Source organism: Rhinolophus ferrumequinum, chromosome 4 (genome assembly GCF_004115265.2).
Source record: "Rhinolophus ferrumequinum isolate MPI-CBG mRhiFer1 chromosome 4, mRhiFer1_v1.p, whole genome shotgun sequence".
Classification (NCBI taxonomy): Eukaryota; Metazoa; Chordata; class Mammalia; order Chiroptera; family Rhinolophidae; genus Rhinolophus; species Rhinolophus ferrumequinum.
Window position 1 is genome coordinate 68231155 of NC_046287.1, and position 24061 is coordinate 68255215.

General features: G+C 36.2%; 1 protein-coding gene across 1 annotated transcript in view; it reads right to left on the reverse strand.

Annotated features, from left to right (window-relative positions):
• Positions 1-23230, reverse strand: part of TNKS (tankyrase) — a 186947-nt gene extending 163717 nt beyond the window's left edge. Inside the window, exon 1 of the mRNA XM_033104145.1 lies at positions 22527-23230. Coding sequence (XP_032960036.1) covers positions 22527-23199 — 673 coding nt within the window. The 5' untranslated portion in view covers positions 23200-23230. The remainder of the gene's footprint in view (positions 1-22526) is intronic.
• Positions 23231-24061: the final 831 nt, after the last annotated feature.

Genomic DNA, 24061 nt, shown 5'->3' on the forward strand with positions numbered 1-24061 from the left:
TATGGCCTCAATAATGCATTTGTTGATTACATGAATGTACCTAATGTTTACTTACTTCATGGTAATTAGACCAAAATTTAATATTTTAATTTATGAAAAGAAAACACATTTAAAGGTTTCTCTGACTATACAAATACAAAAAAAGTATTTAAAAATATATAACCAAAACACCAAATTTTCATAAAGGAAAATCATCTGAAATGTCACCATCCACAGATAACTACCATGAACATTTTGATGATTAAATCGGTTCCAGATTTCTTTCTTTGCAAATGTGTGTGTGTGTGTGAGTGTGTGTGTGTGTGTGTGTGAGTGTGTGTGTGTATGAGTGTGTGTGTTTAAACATTTTTTTCCTGCCTTTTCAGTTTTCAAATATAACTGATTTTTTTCCAGGTAAAAATTAAAAATTTATGTATCATTTTTGAATAAATACTTAACACATTACATGGATATATCATAATTTATTAAGTTGGCTGGTTACATCATTATATAAAAGAGATTTCTGCTATTATGAAAAAAAAAGTTAAAATAAATTTCCTTGTACATATCTCTGTATATCTGTCCAGTTCTTTATTTAAGATCAATTCCTTAAAATAGAAATACTAGGCCAAAGGTTATACATTTAAAATTTCTATGTTGCCAAACTGTCCTCTAATTCATTCTATCAATTTTCATTTTCAATCAAAATGCTTAAAAACATTCATTTCCTCGTCCCGTATACATTAATATAATTTCCAAGCTTTACAAGCAGAGAGGCAAAAAAATAAAACTGTTATTTACATTTTTGGTTCAGATATTTGCATTTTTCTTTTGAAAATGAAATAATAAATATAACTAGAATCTCCCTTAATCTTAATCATCTACTTTCTTCCCTAGATATCATTACATAAAGCCAATGTTTGCTATACCCATGCACATTTTATACTTTTCATGTGTTTATAAACACAAGTTTATATATTTATATGTTGTTTTATTATATTTCTATCTTTCCGTGTACTTCATGTTAATATATTTATACATTATATATTTCACATTCCACGTTATTAGAATATATTACATATACTCATATTATATGGTCAATGTCATTTGGTTCAACCTATATTGGTGAGAGGTTGATAATTCTGGCAAATATCCCCTCTTCCTGCTGGCAAACAGAAACTTAATTTCGGAATTGGACAGAAAGTAACATGCTAAGAGAAAGTAATCCTTTCCCCAGTCCAGGAAGTGAATCCTGAATACTCGAAGCCAGAAAAGTGATTCATTCCTTTCTGTGTCTGGCAATGAGACAGAAAGGAAAGTCTAGAAGCTTCTGGAAAGATTTCTCTCCCCACTAAGAGAAAGTGTGTGACGGAAAAGTCCCCTTTCTCCTCTCTCCTTTCCTGTCCACTTTTAGAAAACTCTCATATAAGGTTACAGCACTTAGGGCCGCTGATACCATGATGGGAAGGTCAAGAGAATTACGAAAATACTGGCAGAGAACCCTACTGTGCTCACAGAGTATTGAACCAATTCTTGAACTTCGTACCTCTAGACTTGTCAAGCAGGAAATCAATATCCTTAGGCTTTACCTTTCTGTTAGCTGAGTTTTGGAATACGTATAGTTGAACCAATGCAAATTCATATAATATATGAATACTTCATATATTCATATAACATGAACATACTTCATATAACATGAAGTACACGGATTCATATCTGTTCATATGTTTACTAACCATTCAAGTTTCATCTGTTTAGCTATCGGTTCATTTTGTTGACCCAATTTTCTGTTTGTCTTTTTCTTATCATTTTGTAGGAGCTCTTCATATATTGTGAAAAATCTTGTGTTGGTTATATGCATTATAAATGTATTATCTCTGTTTATGACTTGTTTTTAAACTCTGTTCACAGCGTATTTGATTTCATACAAGTTTTAAACTTTAAAAGAGGAAAATTTATCAATCTTTCCATACCGGGTTTGTGCTTCCTATGTGATCTTTAAAATATCTCTCCTATCCCTACACTGTTCCTACATTGCCTTCTAGATTCATTTTATAATTTTGCTTTCACATTTAGATCTTTAATCTACTTGCAAGTATGGGGTACTTGTTTTTTCCACATCGTTTACTTTTAGTCAGTTTATCTGTTTAATAGTTTAACTTCAAAATAAGGCTAGATATCACGTAGGGCAGTGTCAATCTACTTTGTTCCTCTTAAAAAATTATCTTGGCCATTACTGCATTTTGATGTTCAATATGAAGTATCTTCAAGTTCCATGAACAAACCTGTTAGAAATTGTTTTTAAAAACTCAGTGATTAGAATTAATTCTGGAAAAGTTGACAAATTTACATATTGAGTCTTCTAACCCAAATATATTTATTGCCTTCAACTCAGGTGTGTTAAGTTCTTTTGTTTTGATGTTTTTCTCCATTAACATCTTGTATATATTTGTTAAGGATTATTGCGTATTTTAAGGTTTTTGTTGCTTTGGGGAAGGAGAGGGCCGTGGTACATTAGCAGTACATCTGGTCAGTAAAACCAGACCACACAGAACCTCTGTGTCTGGATTTAAGCAGGGGTTTTTCAGTTAGCTAACGTGGCTAGAGTACAGTCAGCAGTAGGAATGGTAAGATGAGGTCAGAAAGATATGCAAGAGCTAGATCATGAGGACCTTTATATCAGGAACACATTCAGCTGCTAATAACAGAAAACTAGTGACGACTTAAAGAAAATGTAGAGATTCACATGTCTCATACAACTTGTTTTGTTAAGGCAATCCATGCTGGTACAGTAGTTTAACAATGGCATTAACAGCTCTTTTAAAAATCTTTTCACTTTGGCATCGTTAGCGTGTGTAAGCTTTCTTCCACTTGCATGTCACCTCCTGGTCACAAAAGACTGCTACACCTCTCTAAGCCTGGTGTTCACTCAGTTTTCCATACAAAAAGAGAGAGAGAGGGCAGAGGGAGACAAAAGGCTTCCTCTTCTTAGCCTTTTTATTATTAAAGAGGCCTCTCCAGACACTTTCACCTATATCTCATTGGCCAAAAATGTGTCATCTGTCCAGCTACCCATAAAGTCTAGAAAATCAAGTCTTTTATACCTGAGCATATTGCTTTGCTGTCTGAACAAAACCTAAGATCTATTAGTGACGATTGAGGGAGAAAATGAATTTGGGATGCATAACCAACAATATCTGCCACAGTTCTGTAGGTCAAGAAGGTAAGAAGTTCTGATTTTATTGTGTGTACCTAAAAAGTAATTTATAACAGAAATTACTTGATTGTATTCAAGTCTTAAAAGGATTATCAGTCGCTTTGTATAAAGTAGATTGGAAGGGTCAAATGCAAAATCAAAGAGACAAGAGAAAATTTGCCTAAGTCTAGGCAAGAATTGATGGTGGCTTGAAATAGGATAGTGGCAGTGTAGATGGGTCAAAAAAGAGCAAACAGGGATAGGTTTTAAAGCCAGAATGACTGGCTCCCAGGTTTCCAGCCTAAGCAATGCAGTTCATAGAGGTGCCACTAGGGAAGGGTCAAGGGTAAGCAAGTAGCAACAAAAAGTTCACCCTGATGAACTGTTCTTCTCCAACTACTAAACAATGTAAAATAAACCTATTTTGTAAATTTTAGCACAATCTTTCCCCTAAATAGTGTGAGAAACATTTACATTATTTCCCAGATTCAAAGAAATTTCAAAATACATTATTTGGAAAGCATTGTGCTGGCCTTGTGAGGAATACCTAAATTCATAACACATAATGTAAGCCCAATATACTTAAAACAATTTTCCTTGTTCTAATGGTAGAGTTTCAATTAAGGTCATTCAAAATTGTTTCAACATCGAATGTGAAGTCACTGGCATCTACGGCGTCTGACAATTAAGTTCGCAAACTTGCCACCGTGCACTTACACTGGCAGCACTGTACAAACAGCTCGGTGAGGTTTCATAACCTTGTATATCTGTGTCTCACAGCTGTGTCATGTCAACATGTGACGGTGTCTTGCTGAGTGGCATTCATTATTGTTGTTGCGTGTTTTTGTGTGCTGTCGCAAGAATGTCTAAGCTTGAATTAGAGCAACGAACAAACATTAAATTTCTTGTTAAACTTGGCAAAAGTGGAAGTGAAATCAGGGACATGTTAGTCCAAGTTTATGGGGATAATGCCATGAAGAAAACAGCAGTATACAAATGGATTAAACGTTTTTCTAAGGGGAGAGAACGTGTTACTGATGAAGAGACGTTGGGGTGGCCAGTAACAAGCAGAACTGATGAAAACATTGCAAAAATTCGTGGAATTGTGGGTCAAAATCATCAGCTGACTGTGAGAAGCATAGCAGACCAAGTAAACATTGATAGAGAAACAGCAAAATCTTAACTGAAAATCTTTGCATGAGAAAGGTGTGTGCAAAAACGTTCCTGAAGGAGCTCACTGATGAACAAAAGCAAAGGAGAGTTGAAGTTTGCCAAGACCTTTTGGAGAGGCAAGACGTTGTTTTGGGCCGTGTTATCATTGGTGATGAAACGTGGGTGTACCAATACGACCCTGAAACAAAGCGCCAAAGTGTACAATGGAAGTCAGTCAATTCTCCGTGACCAAAAAAGTTCCATCAGTTCAAATCAAGAGTCAAAACGATGTTGCTAACCTTTTTTAGTATCAGAGGGATTATTCATTATGAATTTGTACCAACTCGACAAACAGTTAATCAAGTTTACTATTTGGAAGTGCTCAAAAGGCTGCATAAAAAAGTTAGACAACCCCAACTTTTCACCAACAATTCATGGCTCTTGCATCACGACAATGCACCAGCTCACATGGCACTGTCTGTGAGGGAGTTTTGAGACAGTAAACAAATAACTGTATTGGAACACCCTCCCTACTTACCTGATCTGGCCCCCAATGACTTCTTTCTTTACCTAAAGATAAAGGAAATATTGAAAGGAAGACATTTTGATGATATTCAGAACATCAAAGGTAATATGACGTCAGCTCTGATGGCCATTCCAGAAAAAGAGTTCCAAAATTGCTTTGTAGAGTGGACTAGGCACTGGCGTCAGTGTATAGCTTCCCAAGGGGAGTACTTCGAAGGTGACCACAGTGGTATTCAGCAATGAGGTATGAGCACTTTTTCTAGTAGGATTAGTTCACGAACTTAATTGTCAGACCACGTATTTACCAGGTCTGAGTTTAGAGACAGAGAATTGTTTCACTTATGTTCAGCATTTTATTGCCTAAAATTAAAATTTCAAAGGAACAACCTTGGCCAATATTAAATCTTGTAACTAACAACTATGACTTCTAAAATTTAATAAAAGAAGAAAAACCTAAAATGTCTGCAGTATTTTAAAATGTTTTTATTTATGGTAGCAAAGCCATAGCTTAAAGACATTTTTCAGTCTAATTGGACTGTAAGCAAAGCCACAACCACTGTACATCATTTGGACTACTAAATCCATTGATCACCACTTACATACCCAATGAATAAATGTATATCACCCACATTTATTTATTTTTAATTTTTTCCCCTAAGTATAAAAAGATTATACCCAGGGCCCGCCCGGTGGCTTGGATGGTTGGAGCGTTGAGCTCCTAATGCCGAGGTTGCCAGTTCGATTCCCACATGGGCCAGTAAGCTGCGCACTCTACAGCTAAGATTGTGAATAACCGCTTTCCCTGGAGCTGAGCTGCCGTAAGCAGCCGAAGGTCGGCATGAGCTGCTATGGGCTGTTGTGTGCTGCCACGGGCTACTACTGTGTGCTGCCGTGAGTGACCGATGGCCAGCGAGAGCTGCTGTGAGCGACCGACCGACGACCGGCGAACGACTGCCTGAGCTGGGGGGAGCTCAAGGCTCATAATGCCAGCACGGGCCAGGGAGCTGTGTCCTACACAACTAGACTGAGAAACAATGGCTTGAACCAGAGTGGGGGGTGGGGGGAGGCAGAAGAAGGGAAAAAATGCAAATAATAAAAATAATAAAAATGATTATACCCAAAAGATACTCAAAGTGACACTAAAGCAAATTTGGGGTTGTCTAAGAAAAATGAAGTCTTATACACATATTATATCTATTTCCTGACATAAAGGAAATCATAGAAGGTAAGCTTGGAAAGATGAAAATGGTACTTGATGACAGATGTGATTTGTTCATTATTCTCTCTAAAAACTTTAGGAAAAGCTAGAATCAAAATATTACAATGACCTACTTACTTTCTTAATAAGCATTATCAATCCACTTCCACTCAAATATAAAAACAAAACAAAAACTCTCAAGAATGACAATAGTTACTTTCAATGAAACAAAATTCAGATATGACACACATATATAATAGCTGTAAGATTTTTAAAGTAATTTTTCTTCTCTTGCCAATAGACTCATCATTCCCCAATTTAACAGTGGTAGTTCCAGATATCTGTGAGCATCTCTAATGGTCATTAAACACAGTAATTTATAATTTTACTGAAATAAAAATCTGAATCATAGCGGCATCTTGGCTCATGTGCAGGAGGCAGCCTCAAAATTAGAGGGGGGTACCTAGAGGAGCAGACCCATCTCAACTTGATTTTCTAATTCTACTAACTTTCCTTGTACTTTCTGAAGTCTTCTGAAGTTTTCAGTTTTACTGCATTTTACAGAGGAAATTACATGCCATAGTTTCCCTAATCTGGGTGTTGGAGAAAATCTTCTGACATACTCTTTAAAAAAAGTTAAGGGTTTTCTGTATACTGGGTTAAATTCATGCAGTCCAATATACACAGAACCATACATACCCAGTAACAGATTACTGCTTATTTTATAATGAATATTCTATGACAAAGAAACATACATTTTCTATTCAATATTCAAAATCATTATTGCTTTCTCTTCTAATTTCAATTCTAACTATTTTAGCTTTTAAATAAAGAACTATTTTATACTTCATTAGATCAGGAGTCACTGTTAAGCAACAGGGAGTATATTCCCTGTTGTTTCTAAAATAGGAGTTTAGAAAACAAACTACAAAATGAATTCTATAAAGTCAATAAAGTTGCATGTTTTTCATTTGTCAAAGGCAGATTCTGACCAATTAATTTTTCCATTTTATAGAACCTAATTTAGAAAGGGAAACATTTATACTTAGATAAAAGAAAAGAAGTATTTAATTAGCAAGTACAGTCAAGAATATGTGCTTTCCCCAAACCCATTGAGAAATCACTAGAAACAAAAGGGTAAGAGAGGAATTCAAGATTCCAGCTAAAAATTAAACAAAAACAAAAAACAAAAAGGCAAAACAACACTGTAAGAAATCATTCCTCCTTGGGGAAGATGAAAAACAAGGGTAGGTGCCACTGGGAGAAGAAACATCAGTTTAAGAGCTGCAGACCAGGCTTCTAGACAGGACAGATCAGAGGAAAATGTTCTGTGTCCTGTTCACTCCTTAACATTGTCACGTTGTCCTCTACGCTGCGATGGAATATGAAAGCAGTATATCCAGCGCAGCTCTAGCCAAAAAAAGAAGGGCAACATCAAGGCAAATCAAACTTGGCTGTGGCAGAAGAAAAATACAAGTAGACTCTCAATTAGGCAATTCCAGGGACAGTGACAGCACTTAGAACAGGGTCAGAGAAATTCTGAGCAACCAGGGAATAGCTGAGCAAAAATCACCATCCAGAGCTTCTCCACCCTGAGGCGTGCCCAAAACCTCTTGGAGGAGCAAGACCTAGGAAACGGGCTTTCACCACCCCTAACCCCGATCCCCATCAAAACCTATCCTCCCATACAAATGTAATATTGGCCCAAATAGTAATATTAGCTGTTAGTTCCAAATGAATACAAACTCACAAGCAAAAAATAATGATACGTCTGAGGAGTGCAAGCACCATGACAGAATAACAGAACGAAAGCAGAATAGACCCAAAAAAACCCAGATACTTAAAATTGACAAATTAAACGTTACAGAAAAAAAATGGAGAATATTGAAAACATGACATGAGAACAAATATCTATCAAGCAACACCAACTGGAAAACTGTCATGAAAAACATAATAGGACATATGAAAAATATGGTGCTTGATTAAATAATAACGGAAACAAAGAATAAATCCCTGAGAAAATCAGGTTAAAGAACTCTCCCAAAAAGTATCTGAAAGGAATAAACGGAAAGAAAGGATGAGAGACTGGAGAGATAGAGGATAGATAGAGAGGAAACATGTAGAAATAATGACAGGATTTCTCATAATTAAAGGAAAATGTAAAATTTCAGATTACTAAGAGTTCAAGAAGTACCAATCAGATGGACAGACACATTATAGTGAAGTCTAGCAATATTAGAGGCTAAGAAAATTCTAAATGCTTCAGGAAGAAAACACAGATCATCTAAAAACAACAGGAATCAGCTGGCTTCAGACTAAAGTTAACCTCAATTTTAAGGAAAAGCATTTGGATGCTTAATTTCATTTCTAGCTAACTTTTTATTTACATATAAGAGTAAAATTGAAATAATCTCAGATATGTAAAATCTTAAAGCTAAAAACAAAAAGATCCTAGTTGAAAGTACTCTCATAAGAACAATTCAGCATGATGAAAAACGAATTCAGTAGTTTGTGTGTATATCTATATATCATGAATTAACTCAGTAAAAATCTACTGCTGGCTCAAGGAACTCTGAACAACAAACATTCTAACAATTACAATGTAGGGGATATAAAGCATACACAGCAATGCAAACTTAAATGATCCTGGGATGAGAAAGCTTCCCTAGTAGATATTTTGAGCTAAGATCTAAGAAAGAAGCAGTTAACAAGACAAAAGGATAGAGACTTTTCAAGAGACATTTCAAGGAGAAATATTTCAAGGAGGACAAGGTATACAGTATATCCCAAAGAAGGTGAGAAACATTATATATTCGAATATCTAAAAGAAGTTCAGAATGGTTCAGAGAAACAGTAATAAAAATGCTGAAAGAAGCAACAATATGGAATCAATTAACTTTCTGCCACAAAAATCAGGAAGAGGTACAGGACCATCCTCAAAACCAATACATCAGAACTAAAATTCCTGTAAGTTGTATGTCAGTGGGAAGGCGATGACTGTTCCCTAACCAGAGTGGCATAATCAAAATTTCTGCTACGTGAACTTAGATTATCAGTGAAGAAAACTGCAAAATGTAAATATATGTATATATATGTGTGTGTATATATATATACATATATCTATATCTCGCAGAAATTAGAGGAAGAAATTAGAGATCGCAGAAATTAGAGGAAAAAGCTAAAAAGACTCTTGAAATTCCACTGACGGTTTTCAGTCTCCCTCCTTTTATTTCAACATAAAACTTACGTAAAAGTTACTTTTATTGCGGAAGTAGAGAGTAAGATTAAACAGCATGATGAATTAATCACAATAGCTAGAAGTCAAAGGAAAAAGACTTTCAGCAATAACCCTTTTAGTTCATTTCAGAATCAAAGCCCAGAGTTCCTATAACTCTACAACGTCATGAATACCAAGCCAGTTTTTCCTCTGAGCTAATAACTACCTTACAAGTTTATAAATATTAACAATTGTCAAAATACTTTCCAAATCACAAAAAGGTTGTACAAATACTAGATGTTCTTAATCTCACTAGACTTGGGAGTCTTAAACTGGTTTTCACGTGTCCTCAAGTAATGATTCTCAACACTGTCTGAACATGAAAAATCATTATAGGAATTTTTAAAAAAATAAAAAGCCCTTCCCCTGCTTCTCCAATTGGATTTCATCGGTCTAGGGTTATGAATCTCACAGCTAGCATCAGCATCAGCGTGTTGATAGGATGGACTTATTAAAAATGCAAATTCTCAGACTGTACTCAGACTGTACTCCAGACCAACTGAATGAAAAATTTGGCGAGTGTGGCCTAGCAACCTGTTTTTTTTTTTTTTTTGGGGGGGGGCGGGGAAGGGGAACAGGACTTTATTGGGGGAACAGTGTGTACTTCCAGGCTTTTTTTTTTTTTTTCAAGTCAAGTTGTCCTTTCAACCTTAGTTGTGGAGGGTGCCGTTCAGCTTCAAGTTGTTGTCCTTTCAGTCTTAGCTGTGGAGGGCGCAGCTCAGCTCCAGGTCCAGTTGCCATTGCTAGTTGCAGGGGGCACAGCCCACCATCCCTTGCGGGAGTCAAACCGGCAACCTTGTGGTTGAGAGGACGCGCTCCAACAAACTGAGCCATCCGGAGCTCAGCAGCAGCTCAGCTCAAGGTGCCGTGTTCAATTTTAAGCAACCTGTTTTTTAACAAGTCCTCCCTCTGATGCAAAGTTTGAGAACCATAGCTCTAGTGCTTCTGGAAGTTTGTAATCCTTTGAAAATTCCACGTAAAATGTGGTGTTTAAGTATATCTTTCTGGGGAGAATGTCTGCACCTTTTACATATTCTCAAACCAGTGTCAACAAAATTAATAACGACTTGTTTTACTTAGCTCAGCAGCTTTCAAAGTGTGGTCTATGGACCCCTGGTCGTCCCGGAGACCCTACCTGGGGGTCTAAGAGGTCAAAACTACTTACAAAATACTACTAAGATGATTTTGCCATTTTCACTGTCAAGACAGTGACAGTGCTTGATTTTATAACGCCACATGTTGCTCATTTGGAAAATGTATGCATGGTGTTCCTGGCGCTACAAAAGCAATGACAGATAGAACTGCTGACACCCTGGCATTGAACCAAGACAGTGGCACAAAACTATACTATTAGTCATTGTATTCACCATCACCAGGCCCTCACAGCTTTAACCAAAAAAAAAAGTCCCGTTTCACTTAAGAATGTCCTTCATGAAAATGTAAATGTTATTAATTTTATTAAATTCCAACCCTTGAGTACATATCTCTTTAATATTCTTGTGACAAAATGAGAAATACACACTACGCACTTTTTCTACACGTCAAATACGGATGTCTTGAGGAACAACTTATTCACTTGTTTGAGCTCAGCTGACCTGTGTATTTGGCAGACATTTTCTCGAGAATGAACAGTGAGCCTGTCACTTCAAGGAAAACAACAGACAGTATTTGTTTCCAATGATAAAATTTGAGCTTTCAAACAAAAATGAGAATTTTGTAAAACTTGCATCTGCCACCATAAGCTTAACAGTTTCCCAATAGTTAAATACTTTTCTGATAAGATTGGTGATATTAGTAAATATGCTTATTATAAAGTGAAACGTCAATATTTGGAAGATATGCAGAGCTCAGTAAATTAATATTTTTCAAAACCTGTATAAGATCCATTTGTGCATTTGTGCAAGATAGATTTTAATGTAACAGAGTATAAAAAATTTACTGATAATGGCTTCAGATTTCACATTGCAAACAACCTTTAGGAAACTACTATTTATCAACTTTGGGTGTAGTATGAAAGAAAAAAAATCTGAGATTATCTGAAAATGCTATTAAAAGATTCCTTCCCTTTCCAACTACATACCTGTTTAAAGTAGGATTGTCTTCATACACTTCACTCCAAATAATAAAGCACAACAAATAGCACGCAGAAACAAGAGAATCCACCTGCCTTCTATCGTCAGATGTTAAAGTGACTTGCAAAGTATAAAACAATGCCTCTCTTCTCATTAATTTTTGTTTTAGAAAAATACATATTTTTCAATGAAAGTGTGATTTACCTCTAACACGTAATAAAGATTATTGTTATTTTTAATTTCTCAGTTTTACTTCCTAATACGATAGATCTCCACAGACATAATCCACACAAACAAAAGTTTATCAGTTATTGTTAAGAGTATAAAAGAGTCCTGAAATCAGTAAGTTTGAGAACCACTGCATTCTGACTATAGACTTCCTCAGGGTCAGGAAATAATGTCATTCTCATCATCTTGCTCCTTATAGCACTTACGTTTATTGAGTCCTTACTGAACTACTTACTATAAAACCTTAGGGCTCACGCCAGATTCCTCAGAAACAGACCTAAGGGGAAAACACACTATGGAGTTGTCCTAGTGACTGTTAATTAAGCAAGTTGCATAAATTCTTTTACATTTCTATAAACACTTCACTAACACTTAGTTTCATACTGCCAAAGAAGGACTACATTACTCTCAAAAATGTGAATTAACAGAAGAAATGAAAGGGTATCCTCAATATATCACTAAGATTCACTCTACTGAATAGGCTATTTTCCACCATTTCACGTTGGTAATATTAAGAAATTAGTTCTTTCTAGGACAATAGAGAGACCAAAAAGTCCACTGTGGTAGATACCCTCATTTAAAAATTTTTAATTGTGGTAAAATACCTACAACACAAAATTTACCATCTGAACCGTTTTTAAAAGTCAGTTCAGGGGAATTAAGTACTTTCAAATTGTTGTCTCTCCCTTTGTCTTATTTACTATTCATATTGTTTTTTTTTCCCTTGACTGCTTCCATGAATCAAAACATACAGCAGTGTATCTTTAAGATTTTCTAATCATGTTAAATAGTCTTTAAAAAAAAGCAGTTGCTAAAATATCCTCTTCTGTTTAATTATGAGGTTCTTCAAAGATTACTACCACTCACACTTTTATGTTTATAAAGCAAATTATCAAAAGATCAGAGTTCAACATTCTAATAATTGCAAATATTCCAATACCTATTTACTAAAAAACTATGGTCGCAATCAAATGCTAGCCATACTGTTTTAAGAAAGCATCTATTTTAAATGCCTAAGAAAAGAGCTAGAGGGAAATATGTCAAAATGACTATTAGCTGCCATGGGGTGCTGAGATGAAGGACTACTTTTACCATACTTCCCAAAATTTGTACAACTACTTTCATTTTCATAAAACAAATTTGAGAAGGCAATGACAACTACCAAAAAAATATTTATTTCTCATTGCTATCAACTTTCTACTTCCCATTTGAGTAGGATGGGCCAAATGATTTTAAAACAGTACATATCAGTATTTAAATCTGGCTCCATCACTGAAGAACTATGTGATCTTGGACAAGACATTAATCTCTGATCTCAGTTTCTTCATCTGTAAAACAGAGTTAAAACCTAACTTTATCAACTTTATCAGCGTTCATAAAATTCCAATAGGATAACAGTTACACTTTTCTATTGTTAAATTTTTGTGGATTTTTTTGGAGGAAAGGGACAACCAAGTTTCTGATAGCTTACTGTAAGTTTTTAAATTAGTCCAAAAGTTTGGGATTTTTTTCCCCATGTAGAATATTTTCCTGCAATAATGAAAAGCACAGTTTGGCATCTCAAGACATTAAAAAAAAGGAACTAAATGTGTTTATTCATTATAATCCCATGTCATTTCCTTCTAAAAAAACAAATTTCCGTAGTCCATATGAGAACCACCTGAGCTTTTGGAAATGGAGAACTGCACATCTTATTAACAAGATGAATGAGAATGTCAAAATTGTTTCCATGGTTGGTGAATATATCAGAATGAAGGCAACTCATCTTTTCAGTGTCTGGTTATACGCATACATATCCTACGTTTTCAAAAGCATTATAACAGAGCATTAACAGGGCATCAGGAGGTTTAGGTTATTCTTAAACCATACGTGATGATATAGGGACTTTAGCTTCAAGGATTTTTGGTCAATCGGTAAATTCAAACTAACTTTTTTTATTTTGTAGTTAATAAAAATAATCTAATTACCAAATTCCTCTTCAATTTTTTTCAATCTACCACAGGAAAAAAAAAAAAAACTTCACAAGGCCAAACAAACAAACCAACAACCATTAGTTTAGTTTGTGTTACACTGAAAAGGGAAGAGGGAAAGGAAACTTTACATCGCTTTATTTCCCCTTTTTCTAAAATTTTTTAAAAAACCCACTAGTCTAATTGGGATAGGAAGTTGACACCCAAAAAACAGGGTGTTTTTTGTGTTTTTTTTTAAAAACAGCCTAAAAAAAAAAAAGCTTAAGCTCACACTGTTTTAATTCTATACGCGGATGCCTTACGTGGATACCTTACGCAGATACCTGAACAAACAGGCAAAACAAGTTTCCACTTGACAAAGAACTCAGCAACTCACAGTTGGGAAAAGCAATCTTGGAGATCTGATGAAGCCTTAAAAGGAAAACCCAGTAGGCACACAAAAACAAAACACTCATAACTTGCATCAATTACTCGAAATCAAGTGATTTTTAGAACATGACCCTCAAAACTAGCCGGAGCACCTAGGTTTTAGTAGGAACCCCCACAACCCCATCCCAATCAATTTTACTATGAATCCACATAGATGATACAAAGCATTTGGTTTCCCCAAATCAGGGCGACATCCCACCTTCCTAAGAGTTTCTGTCAGAAGGATAGACGTAGACCAAAGTAACTTCAAGGATTCTGACATAGAGGGAAAATAAGAATTTGAGACACTAGTCTCTTCAACTACATCTACTGCATATTTTACAATCGACTACCCAAAAGGCTCCTTTGTCCATGAAGTTTTCAAAAGCAGGCTATTTAATACACGTAAGAATAAGCTAATCTAGTGTTTTCACCTGCATTTCATTAACAAGGCTCATGATGATGTTTATTCCTTTCCAAAATCTAACACTACAGTAAAATACATTTTCTTAGCATTACTTAAATCCCTGGATTATTTTTCTTCTCCTGGGCTCAATGCTTAAGACACCATTTTTTAACATTTATATGCTCATAACTTGACCCTCTATGATATGCCTTTTATCCCTCAGATAAATTTCTTTGGCTTTTTAACTGCCAAAGAACCACTTCAGGTCTGGAAGGAAGTATCACCTAATCTGTGATCTATTCCGATACTTGGGAAAAGAAGGGAATGCCCCAGAGAAAAGAAAAGAAGGCAGATGGCTAGACTAAACTTGTCCAAAAAAAACCTCCTATGTAAATAGACTGTGAGGAGGGCATCTTCTGTATAAAATGCCCTTAGCAGAATGTCTCTAGCTAAGGTACCCTAGAGAGTGGCACACAGGCTATATAAACTGAGATAGAAAATGGTGACGTTTCATAATTTAAATGCTACTAACGTAAGAGATGTTCCTGCAACACTGAGACTTCATCTATTCTTGGTCAGAGATGCATGTCCAACATGAGAAGAAAAGACAAGGCAAGTTACCCTCACCATCTCAGACATCTATATTTATTCTTAAAATTATTTAGCAATTAATGTATATAAAAATGAGCAATGGAAAACAATTGAGGTCAAATCCCATGCAAAGTTCTTATAAAGAAAATTTGAGCAGAATCTCATCCTTATAGACAATACGTACCAGAAAAAAATGCCCACAAAACAGACAGTTATTATCTACTTCAAAACTAGCTAAAAGACAGTATGAAAATGATTCAAGTTATGAAAGAACAGCATACATCTGAATTAAAAATAAGATGGCAGAACTCAGGAAATTATTCAAAATAAAAGAAAAAATCATTTCAGAAGTACAGACTAAACAAGAAGACAAACAAAAGTGAAAAAAAAGTACCACAGATAATGCATTATGACAAGAATCAGCAAACAATGACCCATGCACCAAATCTGGCCATCACCTGTTTTTTTATAAATAAAGTTTTATTTGAACACAACCAATGGATGCTTTCATGGTACAAAAGCAGAGCTGAGTAGTTGAAACAGTTGATTATCTCAATATATATACATAAAAGTCATTTAATAAAAGTCAATACTCTTTCATAATAAAAACACCCAATTAGGATTAAAGAGAACTTCTTCAATCTGATAAAGGACAGCTACGAAAAACTTAAAGCTAACATGATACTTAACAGTGAAATATTGAACATTTTCCGCCTAAAAGCTGGAACAAGAAAAAGATGTGTACTCTAACTACTTTCATTCAACAATGTTAAGAAAAAGAAATACAAGGCCTAATTGTCTCTATTTGCAGATAATGTTTCTTTAATGAAAATTCTAAAGAATCTACAAAAGAGCTACTAGAAATAATAATTTAGTTCTACAGAACTAATACACAAATAATTTAGTTCTACTGGTTAATACACAAATTGATCATATTAACAGCAAACATTTGAAAATAAAAATTTCAAAATCCATTACATCAACATTGAAAAATTAAGAATAACAAATATCATGAAAGACCTGTACACTAAAAATGACCAAAAAAAAGTCCTAAATAATGTTCACAGATTGGAAGACTCAATATTAAGATGTCAGTTTTTGGGGGTGGCTGGCTGGCTCAGTTGGTTAGAGCACAGTGCTCATAACACCAAGGTTGTCGGTTCGATTCCCACATGGGCCAGTGAGCTGCGCCCTCCATAAATAGACTGAAAATAATGACTTGACTTGGAGCTGATGGTTCCTGGAAAAACACACTGTCCCCCAATATTCCCCGATAAAAGAAAAAAAAAATATGTCAGTGTTCCCAAAATTAACCTGTAAATTCAACATAATCCCAATCATGATCTCAGCATGCTGTGTTGTAGAAACTGTCAATCTGATTCTAAAATTTCAATGAAAAAGCAACAGACTTAGTAGATCCAAAGCAATCTTGAAAAAGATGAGCCAAGTTGGAGTATTTATACTATCAACTTCAAGACTACCTACAAAAACCTACAGTAACCAGGAAAATGTAATACAGGCATAAAGACAGACAAACAAATCAATAAGACAGAATGAAAAGTCTGGATATAAAAAATATCTGATTTTTGACAATGGTGAAAAAGCAATCCAATAGACAAAGGAAGGTCTTTTCAATGAATAGTGCTAGAAAAACTGGATTTCCAAATGGGAAAAAAAAAAAACAAACAAACCTCAACCCAAGCTCACAAATAACAGTGAACATAAGATTGATCACAAACCTAAATGTGAAAGCTAAAACCATAAAGTTTTCAGTAAGAAACACGTATCTTTGTGACTTGGGGATAGGTAAAAGTTCGTATCCAAGTCACAGATTACAGAAAGCAATAACCATAAAACATATAAATAAATTTAATTAAAAATAAAACTTCTGTTCGAAGCACCTTATTAAGAAAATGAATCAGCACATTTCTCTGACAAAGGACTAGAATGCAGAATATATAAAGTACTCCTAAACCTCAATAATGAAAGATAAACTTTGCCCAACAAAGGGGCAAAACTTCACAAAAGATATATAAACGGCAAATAGACACATGAAAAAGTCTTAAACATTATTTAGGCTTCAAGGAAGTGCGAACTAAAACCACAATAATATACCACACATTCCTACCAGGATGGTTAAAATTAAAATATCTGAAAACATCAAATTTGAAGATATGGAACAACTGGAACAGCCATATGTTGTTGATGGGAATGTAAAACAGCATGTCCACTTTGGGAAAAGATCTGGCAGTTTCTTATGAAACTGAACATTTACCTACCACGAGGTTCAGCAATTCCAATACTAGGTACCGACCAGAGAGAAAAAAAATTTGTTCACAAAAGAATTTTATAAGAATGTTCGTAACAGTATTATTCATAAGTCAACAATGAAACAGCATAAGGATCTAACAAAAGAAAGAATAAATGAACTGTCGAATATTCATATAATGAAATACTATTCAGCAGTAAAAGGGAGTTACTGACCCGTTACAACATCAAACACATTACACTGAGCAAAAGAAGCCTTACAGAAAAAGAGTAAATATTGTAAGATTGCATCGATATGAACTTCTAAAACAGGCACCTCTTACTCTACAATGAAAAGAGTCAAAATAGTGTGTCTCTGGAGGAGGGGAGGGGCAGAGATTGAGGGAAGGGACACAAGGAAACTTTCTGAGGTTATTTTGACTTTCCATTAGGGTTTGAGTTACACAGTTGTTTGCATTTGTCAAAACTCAATGAATGTACACATAAGATTTGTGTATATTTTATACTAAAAGACAAATCTTGAAACAAATTCTGGACTCTAGATAAGGATACCTGCATTGGTATATTTACAGGAAGTTGCACAGATGCCTGCAATTTACACTGACATGCATCAAAGAAAAAGATAAATTGATGGATAAAGAAAAATACTATAAGCAGGTAGACATGTAAGAGGAATCATATAGTATTTAATGTAAACAATCCTCTATTGTTGATCAGTTTACTTTATAATCATTGTTGTTTTGCTATTAGAGATACTTTTATATAACATCTTACACATAGGTAATTTGTTTTTTAAATCATTTGCTTCCAACGAGTGTTATCATTAAGGCAAAAGAAAGAGACACTTTGCAAATCTTTCTAACTACAAGTTCTACGTGAACTTTTTTTAAGTGGTACCGTAAGCAAAACATAAAGGTTTAAGAAAACACTCAGTATGATAATCCAACCTGTGGACAACAATTTCAAATCTGAGAAGATATTTATGAAACTAGTTCCTTTTTGTCTAGTATTCCCAAATCAGACCCTTCTTAAATCCTGAAGCAGGACGTTTGGTTAAAAGTATAATTGAGGACCTTGACAGTGAAAAGTACGAAAAGATTCCCACCCCAGGACTGAGCATTCTGACTCATTTTCTTACCCACTGATGGGCAACAGTTCAGAGGACACAGTGTTTTTTTTTTACCAGGAACGAAATGTGCACAGTGACGAGGAAATACAAAGACAAGCATGGTCATGCTGAAAAATCAGAAGAGACAAGCATGAGTCAGACAACCTTTATATGGTTAAATGTGTGCTGTAGATACCATCCAAATCCAAAGAAAGCATAAAACTGCCATACATAGTTTGCTAGTTTTGATACCAAAATACTTCATATTACATATGCTAATCCAAGTCACATGTTAATTAATGACCAGGAAGCCTATCTCAAAATGTATTCAACTTAAAGTAAATACTATGGAATCTCAGAATTCAATGCTTTATTAAAAATATATTTTTAAAAAGAGTTCCTCTGAACTTTTCTTTAAAAAGAGACCTCATCAGAATATACTGATCCTTTAACAAAAATATGTCACCACTAGGCACTGAACCAAGGAGATATCATCACTCTAAATTGATACTATTTATAAAGCCTTGACTGCTGTCCTCTGAACAATTGAAAACCTGAGTCAAGGGTCTTATCTGTAGAAGAGAAAGTCTTACATAAACTCTAGTCAACAATAAAAGACTGGGTTATTTTAATATTGCCATCTTAAGAAGGCATTAGAAATAGTTTTGAGAATCTGTATCAACAATGGAAATTGAAGATTATGTTCCTAATTGTGGATGGGGCGATTCCATTATTAATATTGTCTCTAAGCCATATTTAAACAGATAATTATCACAGTCCAAAATGGGATAGAAAGGTTCTTAATTGTGCTGCTGGAAAGAATTATGGTTACTCTTACGATAATATTTTTAAAAGTCACAAGAGTTTCCTATAAAAATGGTTTCATTTCATTCCACACACTCGACTGCAAACTCATTTTCTTAATGGAAATACAGGCATGAATTGACATTCTTCCTTTCAATCTCCATTTGGCTAGCTTGGACTCATCTTTTAAATCTCTGCTTAAAAACTCTCTTTATCTACAAAGACTTCCTTATGTTCTAAAATCAGTACAAGAGTCCCTATTACCTGCTCCAACAGACAGCATGCAGTACTTTTCCTATCACTCTGAGTTACACACTTTGAGGGGTTTTGTTATTATTGTTCTTGTTTAGTCTTCCGCACTAGACTGTAAGCTCCATAATGGTAATGACTAGCTGTCATTTCAAAATTGTGTCAATATTTTTAACACCTGATCTACAATAAGTAATAAAATGTTTGTGGAAAACTGAACTAGAAATTTTAAGCTTTTCCCTCCAAGGGATTGTACCAATTTCCTATCTTTAAAACAGCTATTCCAGGACAACTGAATGACTGGCATTCTAACCAACTGATAATCAACTGAGAATTACTTTTAACTATGCAGCCTATCCATGGTGGAGAAGACTAGACTTAACAAAGCTTTAACTCTATGGACACAAATGTAGGGTATGGTAAACTGACTACAGGGTGTTACTATGTTTTTACACCATGGAGAGTTTTATACTGTGTTTGTTTTGTCTGTTTTCCAGAAATGAAGTAAAAAAATTTTTTCTACATAAACCAGTTCAAGGTTTGGTTCTCATAACTACAGTGTAATTATAGGACTGTTTGTCTTCTAGCTTATCTGGGTACACATAAAACTTTAAAACAGAATAAAAAGTAACTATTGTGACAGAAGAAGTGATTTGGGAAACAAGTCTATTTTATGTGTGGCTAATCATACATAAGTACATTATTACACAAATAAGTATAACTATCATTTGTGATTGCTTACAATGCAGTATGCTGAGGAATAACAAGATTTGTGAAACAATACCGTGTTTCCCTAAAAATAAGACCTAACCAGAAAATAAGCCCTAGCATGATTTTTCAGGATGATATCCCCTGAACATAAGCCCTAATGCATCTTTTGGAGCAAACCTTAAAATAAGACCTGATCTTATTTTGGGGGAAACACGGTATGTTAAAATAGTCAACTTTGGAAAAGTATGCAAAAATAAACAACTTCAAGAATGGATCCAGAGGGGAAAGGAGGTCAAATACATGGTGATGGAAGGAGAACTGACTCTGAGTAGTCAACACACAATACAATATATAGATAATGTATTATAGAAATGTACACTTGAAACCTATATAATTTTACTAAATAATGTCACCCCAGTAAATGTAATAAAAAAAAGAATGGATCCAGTGATCTAACAAATGATTTCCTGTATTTCACATATTGCTGATCATGAGCCATTAAGGAGTCACAAACAGCATTTGTAAAAAATGAAATGGAATAGGATATAAATATCAGAATGCAACATACACGTATGTAATGAGGGAAAGTATTGTTTCCTGAAATTTTTTTTGATTCAGTTTGACGTGTATGTGACAATGTAAAATATGTTTCTAAGTATAGACTGCAATTAAAAAAGCAAACAACAAAAAAAAAGTGTGAATGCTACTCTTGGAGTATATGCCCCCAAGTAGAAACTCTCCATCACAATTATAAAAATGAAAAGTGACATTAACACAGGTATAGGTTATAATAGCTTAAGCTTGATTTCACAAGCTCTAAAATCAAACTATTTTGAGTTAAAATACAGGTTTCACTACTTCTATGAATTTGGATTTATTTTAAGAGTATGTGTTTCACTGTTGTCACCTATAAAATGAGGATAGTACAGGGGTGTCCAAACTTTTTTCACCGTTTTTCACCAAGGGCCATATGCGGTAAAATACACAAACAGCCGGGCCACTCACTCGAGGTGAAGTATGTATTGCCTCACCTGGTTTATTTAAGTCAACTAAATATATTTTTGGAATTTGCTGCGGGCCAATTAGCAATGGATTGTGGGCCACAGTTGGCCTGCGGGCCACAGTTTGGACACCCCTGGGATAGTATCTTCCAAGTTGTGGCAAAAATGAATAATACACAGAGTAAGTTCTTAACATATGTTTTAACAAATTAAAGGCATGATGTATATTAGAAACATACCAAGAAACTTAACAGAAGGTAACTTCTGCTTGTTATCTGGGATGTTTGTGTGTGGGTGGTGCTTTTACATTTTGTATATTTTTGTCCTATATGAATTTTATAATGTATATATAACATGTACGTTTCTAATGTAATGTTTCTGATGTACATAACATTATAACCTTTAAGAAACATCAACAGTAGCTATCCTGGCAGTGAGATCATGTCCTTTGTTTTTGTTTCCTATTTCTGTATTTTATAAAAACATATTAGGTGTTTTTAAAATAAAATAGTCAATGACTGGCTTTAAAAAAAAGTGTGTGCTCCAGGATTTAGGAATTAGCACTTGGAGAACTTATGTGCCAAATGCGTGACTAAATCAGGGTTTAGGAATTAGCACTTTTTGGGAGAACTTATGTGCCAAATGCTTCTCAGTAAACCCTCACACAACCTTAGTAACATAATTTTTGCCATGGGAAAACTGAGGCAACTGACATGAGGTAAACTGTCTGTTAAACAACTAACAAATACCAGTGTCCTGAACTTCAAAGCCTATATTTTTCTACTACCACATCATGCATCCAAATATTCTTCTCCAGTTATTTCATAGAGGCATATTTTGATCTACCCAGTGAAGAATGTAAACTCCTTGAAAAAAGGGAAAACTCACAAACTTCACTCATGTCTTTCACTGGCTTAGAGACTGCTACAGATCCTTAAACATTTGAGTTACATTCAATTTCTTGTGGTCTAGACCGTCCTCATGGGACATATCCTGATCGTAAAAACGAAATAAAGGAGCAAACAAACAGCAAAACTACTCTCTAAGACTGCCCAAATCTAACTTTATTCTTACACACTTGGAGCTGAAAAAGTTTAAGTACACCCATATGCCGAGACTCCAACTAAAGGGATTTGGGTGGGAATGAGTACAAGTATCACAGATGGATCCCCACATTCCCCTACCACGCCCCCCCATCCCACCCCACCCACCCGGGTCACCAGGCACTATCTAAGAAAGGAACCTCTATCTAGTCTTCCGGCGAGGTGTTAAAGAACCATAACCACGCCCACATTTTGTTCCATTACAATAACTTTTCTTTCCCTGCCGGGACCCCTGTCCCCAACGCCGAAACCCTTAATAAATAATTCAAAAGTCACTGACCTGCAGCGAAGTGCAGGGGAGAAGACTTCCGGCCGGCCATGTCCTTAGCATTCACGTTTGCCGCGTCCACCAGCCTCTTTACCCGGGACACGTCCCCATTGCGACAGGCTTCCAACAGTTCTCGTAGGGCCCCGCTCACTGCTGGAACCCCTTGCCCAGGTCCCGCTGCCCCAGGCCCCAGTGTTGCTGTGGTGCTAACTCCGGCCGCCTCGGGGCTCTCCGCCAAGCTCGATCCAGGGGAGGATGGAGAGGAAGATGAGGAAGAAGTCGGGGAAGAAGAGGACGACGGTGAATTGTTACTACTACCGCCGGCTGGGTTGGGAGCGACCCCAACGGCAGACGAAGCAGAAACCGCCGGGACCACGGGAGCGGTGGTGACAGTACAGATTGTGCTGGTGGTATTGCAACAGCTGGTACTGTCAACCGGGTCCGGGGATCGGGGCCTGTCGGGCGGATCCCGACTGCCATCCCCCTCCGGCAGCGCTAGGCCGTGCCGCGGGGAGGCGAAGGGGACCAGGCCACCCGCCGTGGGGGAGGCTGGGGTGGTCCCGGGGGCCAGGCCGGGGCTGAGTGGTGGGGGAGGTGGCGGCGGCGGCGCCGAAGCCCCTGGGGCGGGCTGGAGCTGTTGTTGATGATGGTGGTGATGATGCTGAGAGCGACGCGACGCCGCCATCTTCGGACTCCCCCAGCACTGTCACTGCGGCAACGGCCCCACCCCCCGCCCTCACTTCCGACTGCTGGACCAATTAACATCCAGCGCACAGGAAATGATGCTAGTGGAGTGGGAGGGGTCAAAGAGAAGGAGGGAAGTATTGGGAACTCAGAGAACAGCCACGGGAAGGGGGCGTGGCCTTGTGACTGAGGGGCGGGCTTTGTGACGCTTTGGCGGGCCCGCCCGGGAGATTTGAAAGGTGAACCAGCCTGTGCCTAAATGGGAAACTTTCCTTGCCTCTCTCCCTTTCAGCTTACTTACCTAGCCCTACTCAGTTCTGTTGCTAAATCTCCTTCAGTCTTCCTTATCTTGCCCCAGAGCCTGCTATTCAGGTGTAACTCAGTACAAGAAGAGAATGTGTCGTTTTTCATCTAACAAGTGTCCTCGACTGAAAAAGGGAATAGGATCAACCTCACAGAATTGTTAGCGGGATTAAATGAGCTAACATATACAAAGTGCTCTTGTCGTTAATCAAACGTAACTATAATTATCCCATTGGTAATTTTTTCCCATGAAGTCCTTCCCCCACCCTTCCCCAGTTATTCCCTTGGTCTCTATATCTCTTATTTCTAAATTTTCTCACTCTATGTACTTTGTTAGTACTCCATTCTAAAATGTGGTTCAGATTACCAGGACTGGAATTCAAGCTCTGCCAGGTACTAGCTGTTAAATTTGGGCAAGCTGTTGAACCACTCTGTCTCTCAGGTTCCCCTCAGCAAAATCCAATTAATAGTTAAAAAAATATATTATCTATTAAAATTATGATTTTTCTATAACCTATGTATTTTTATTTCTCACCTTAAACTCAACTCAAATAATTGTG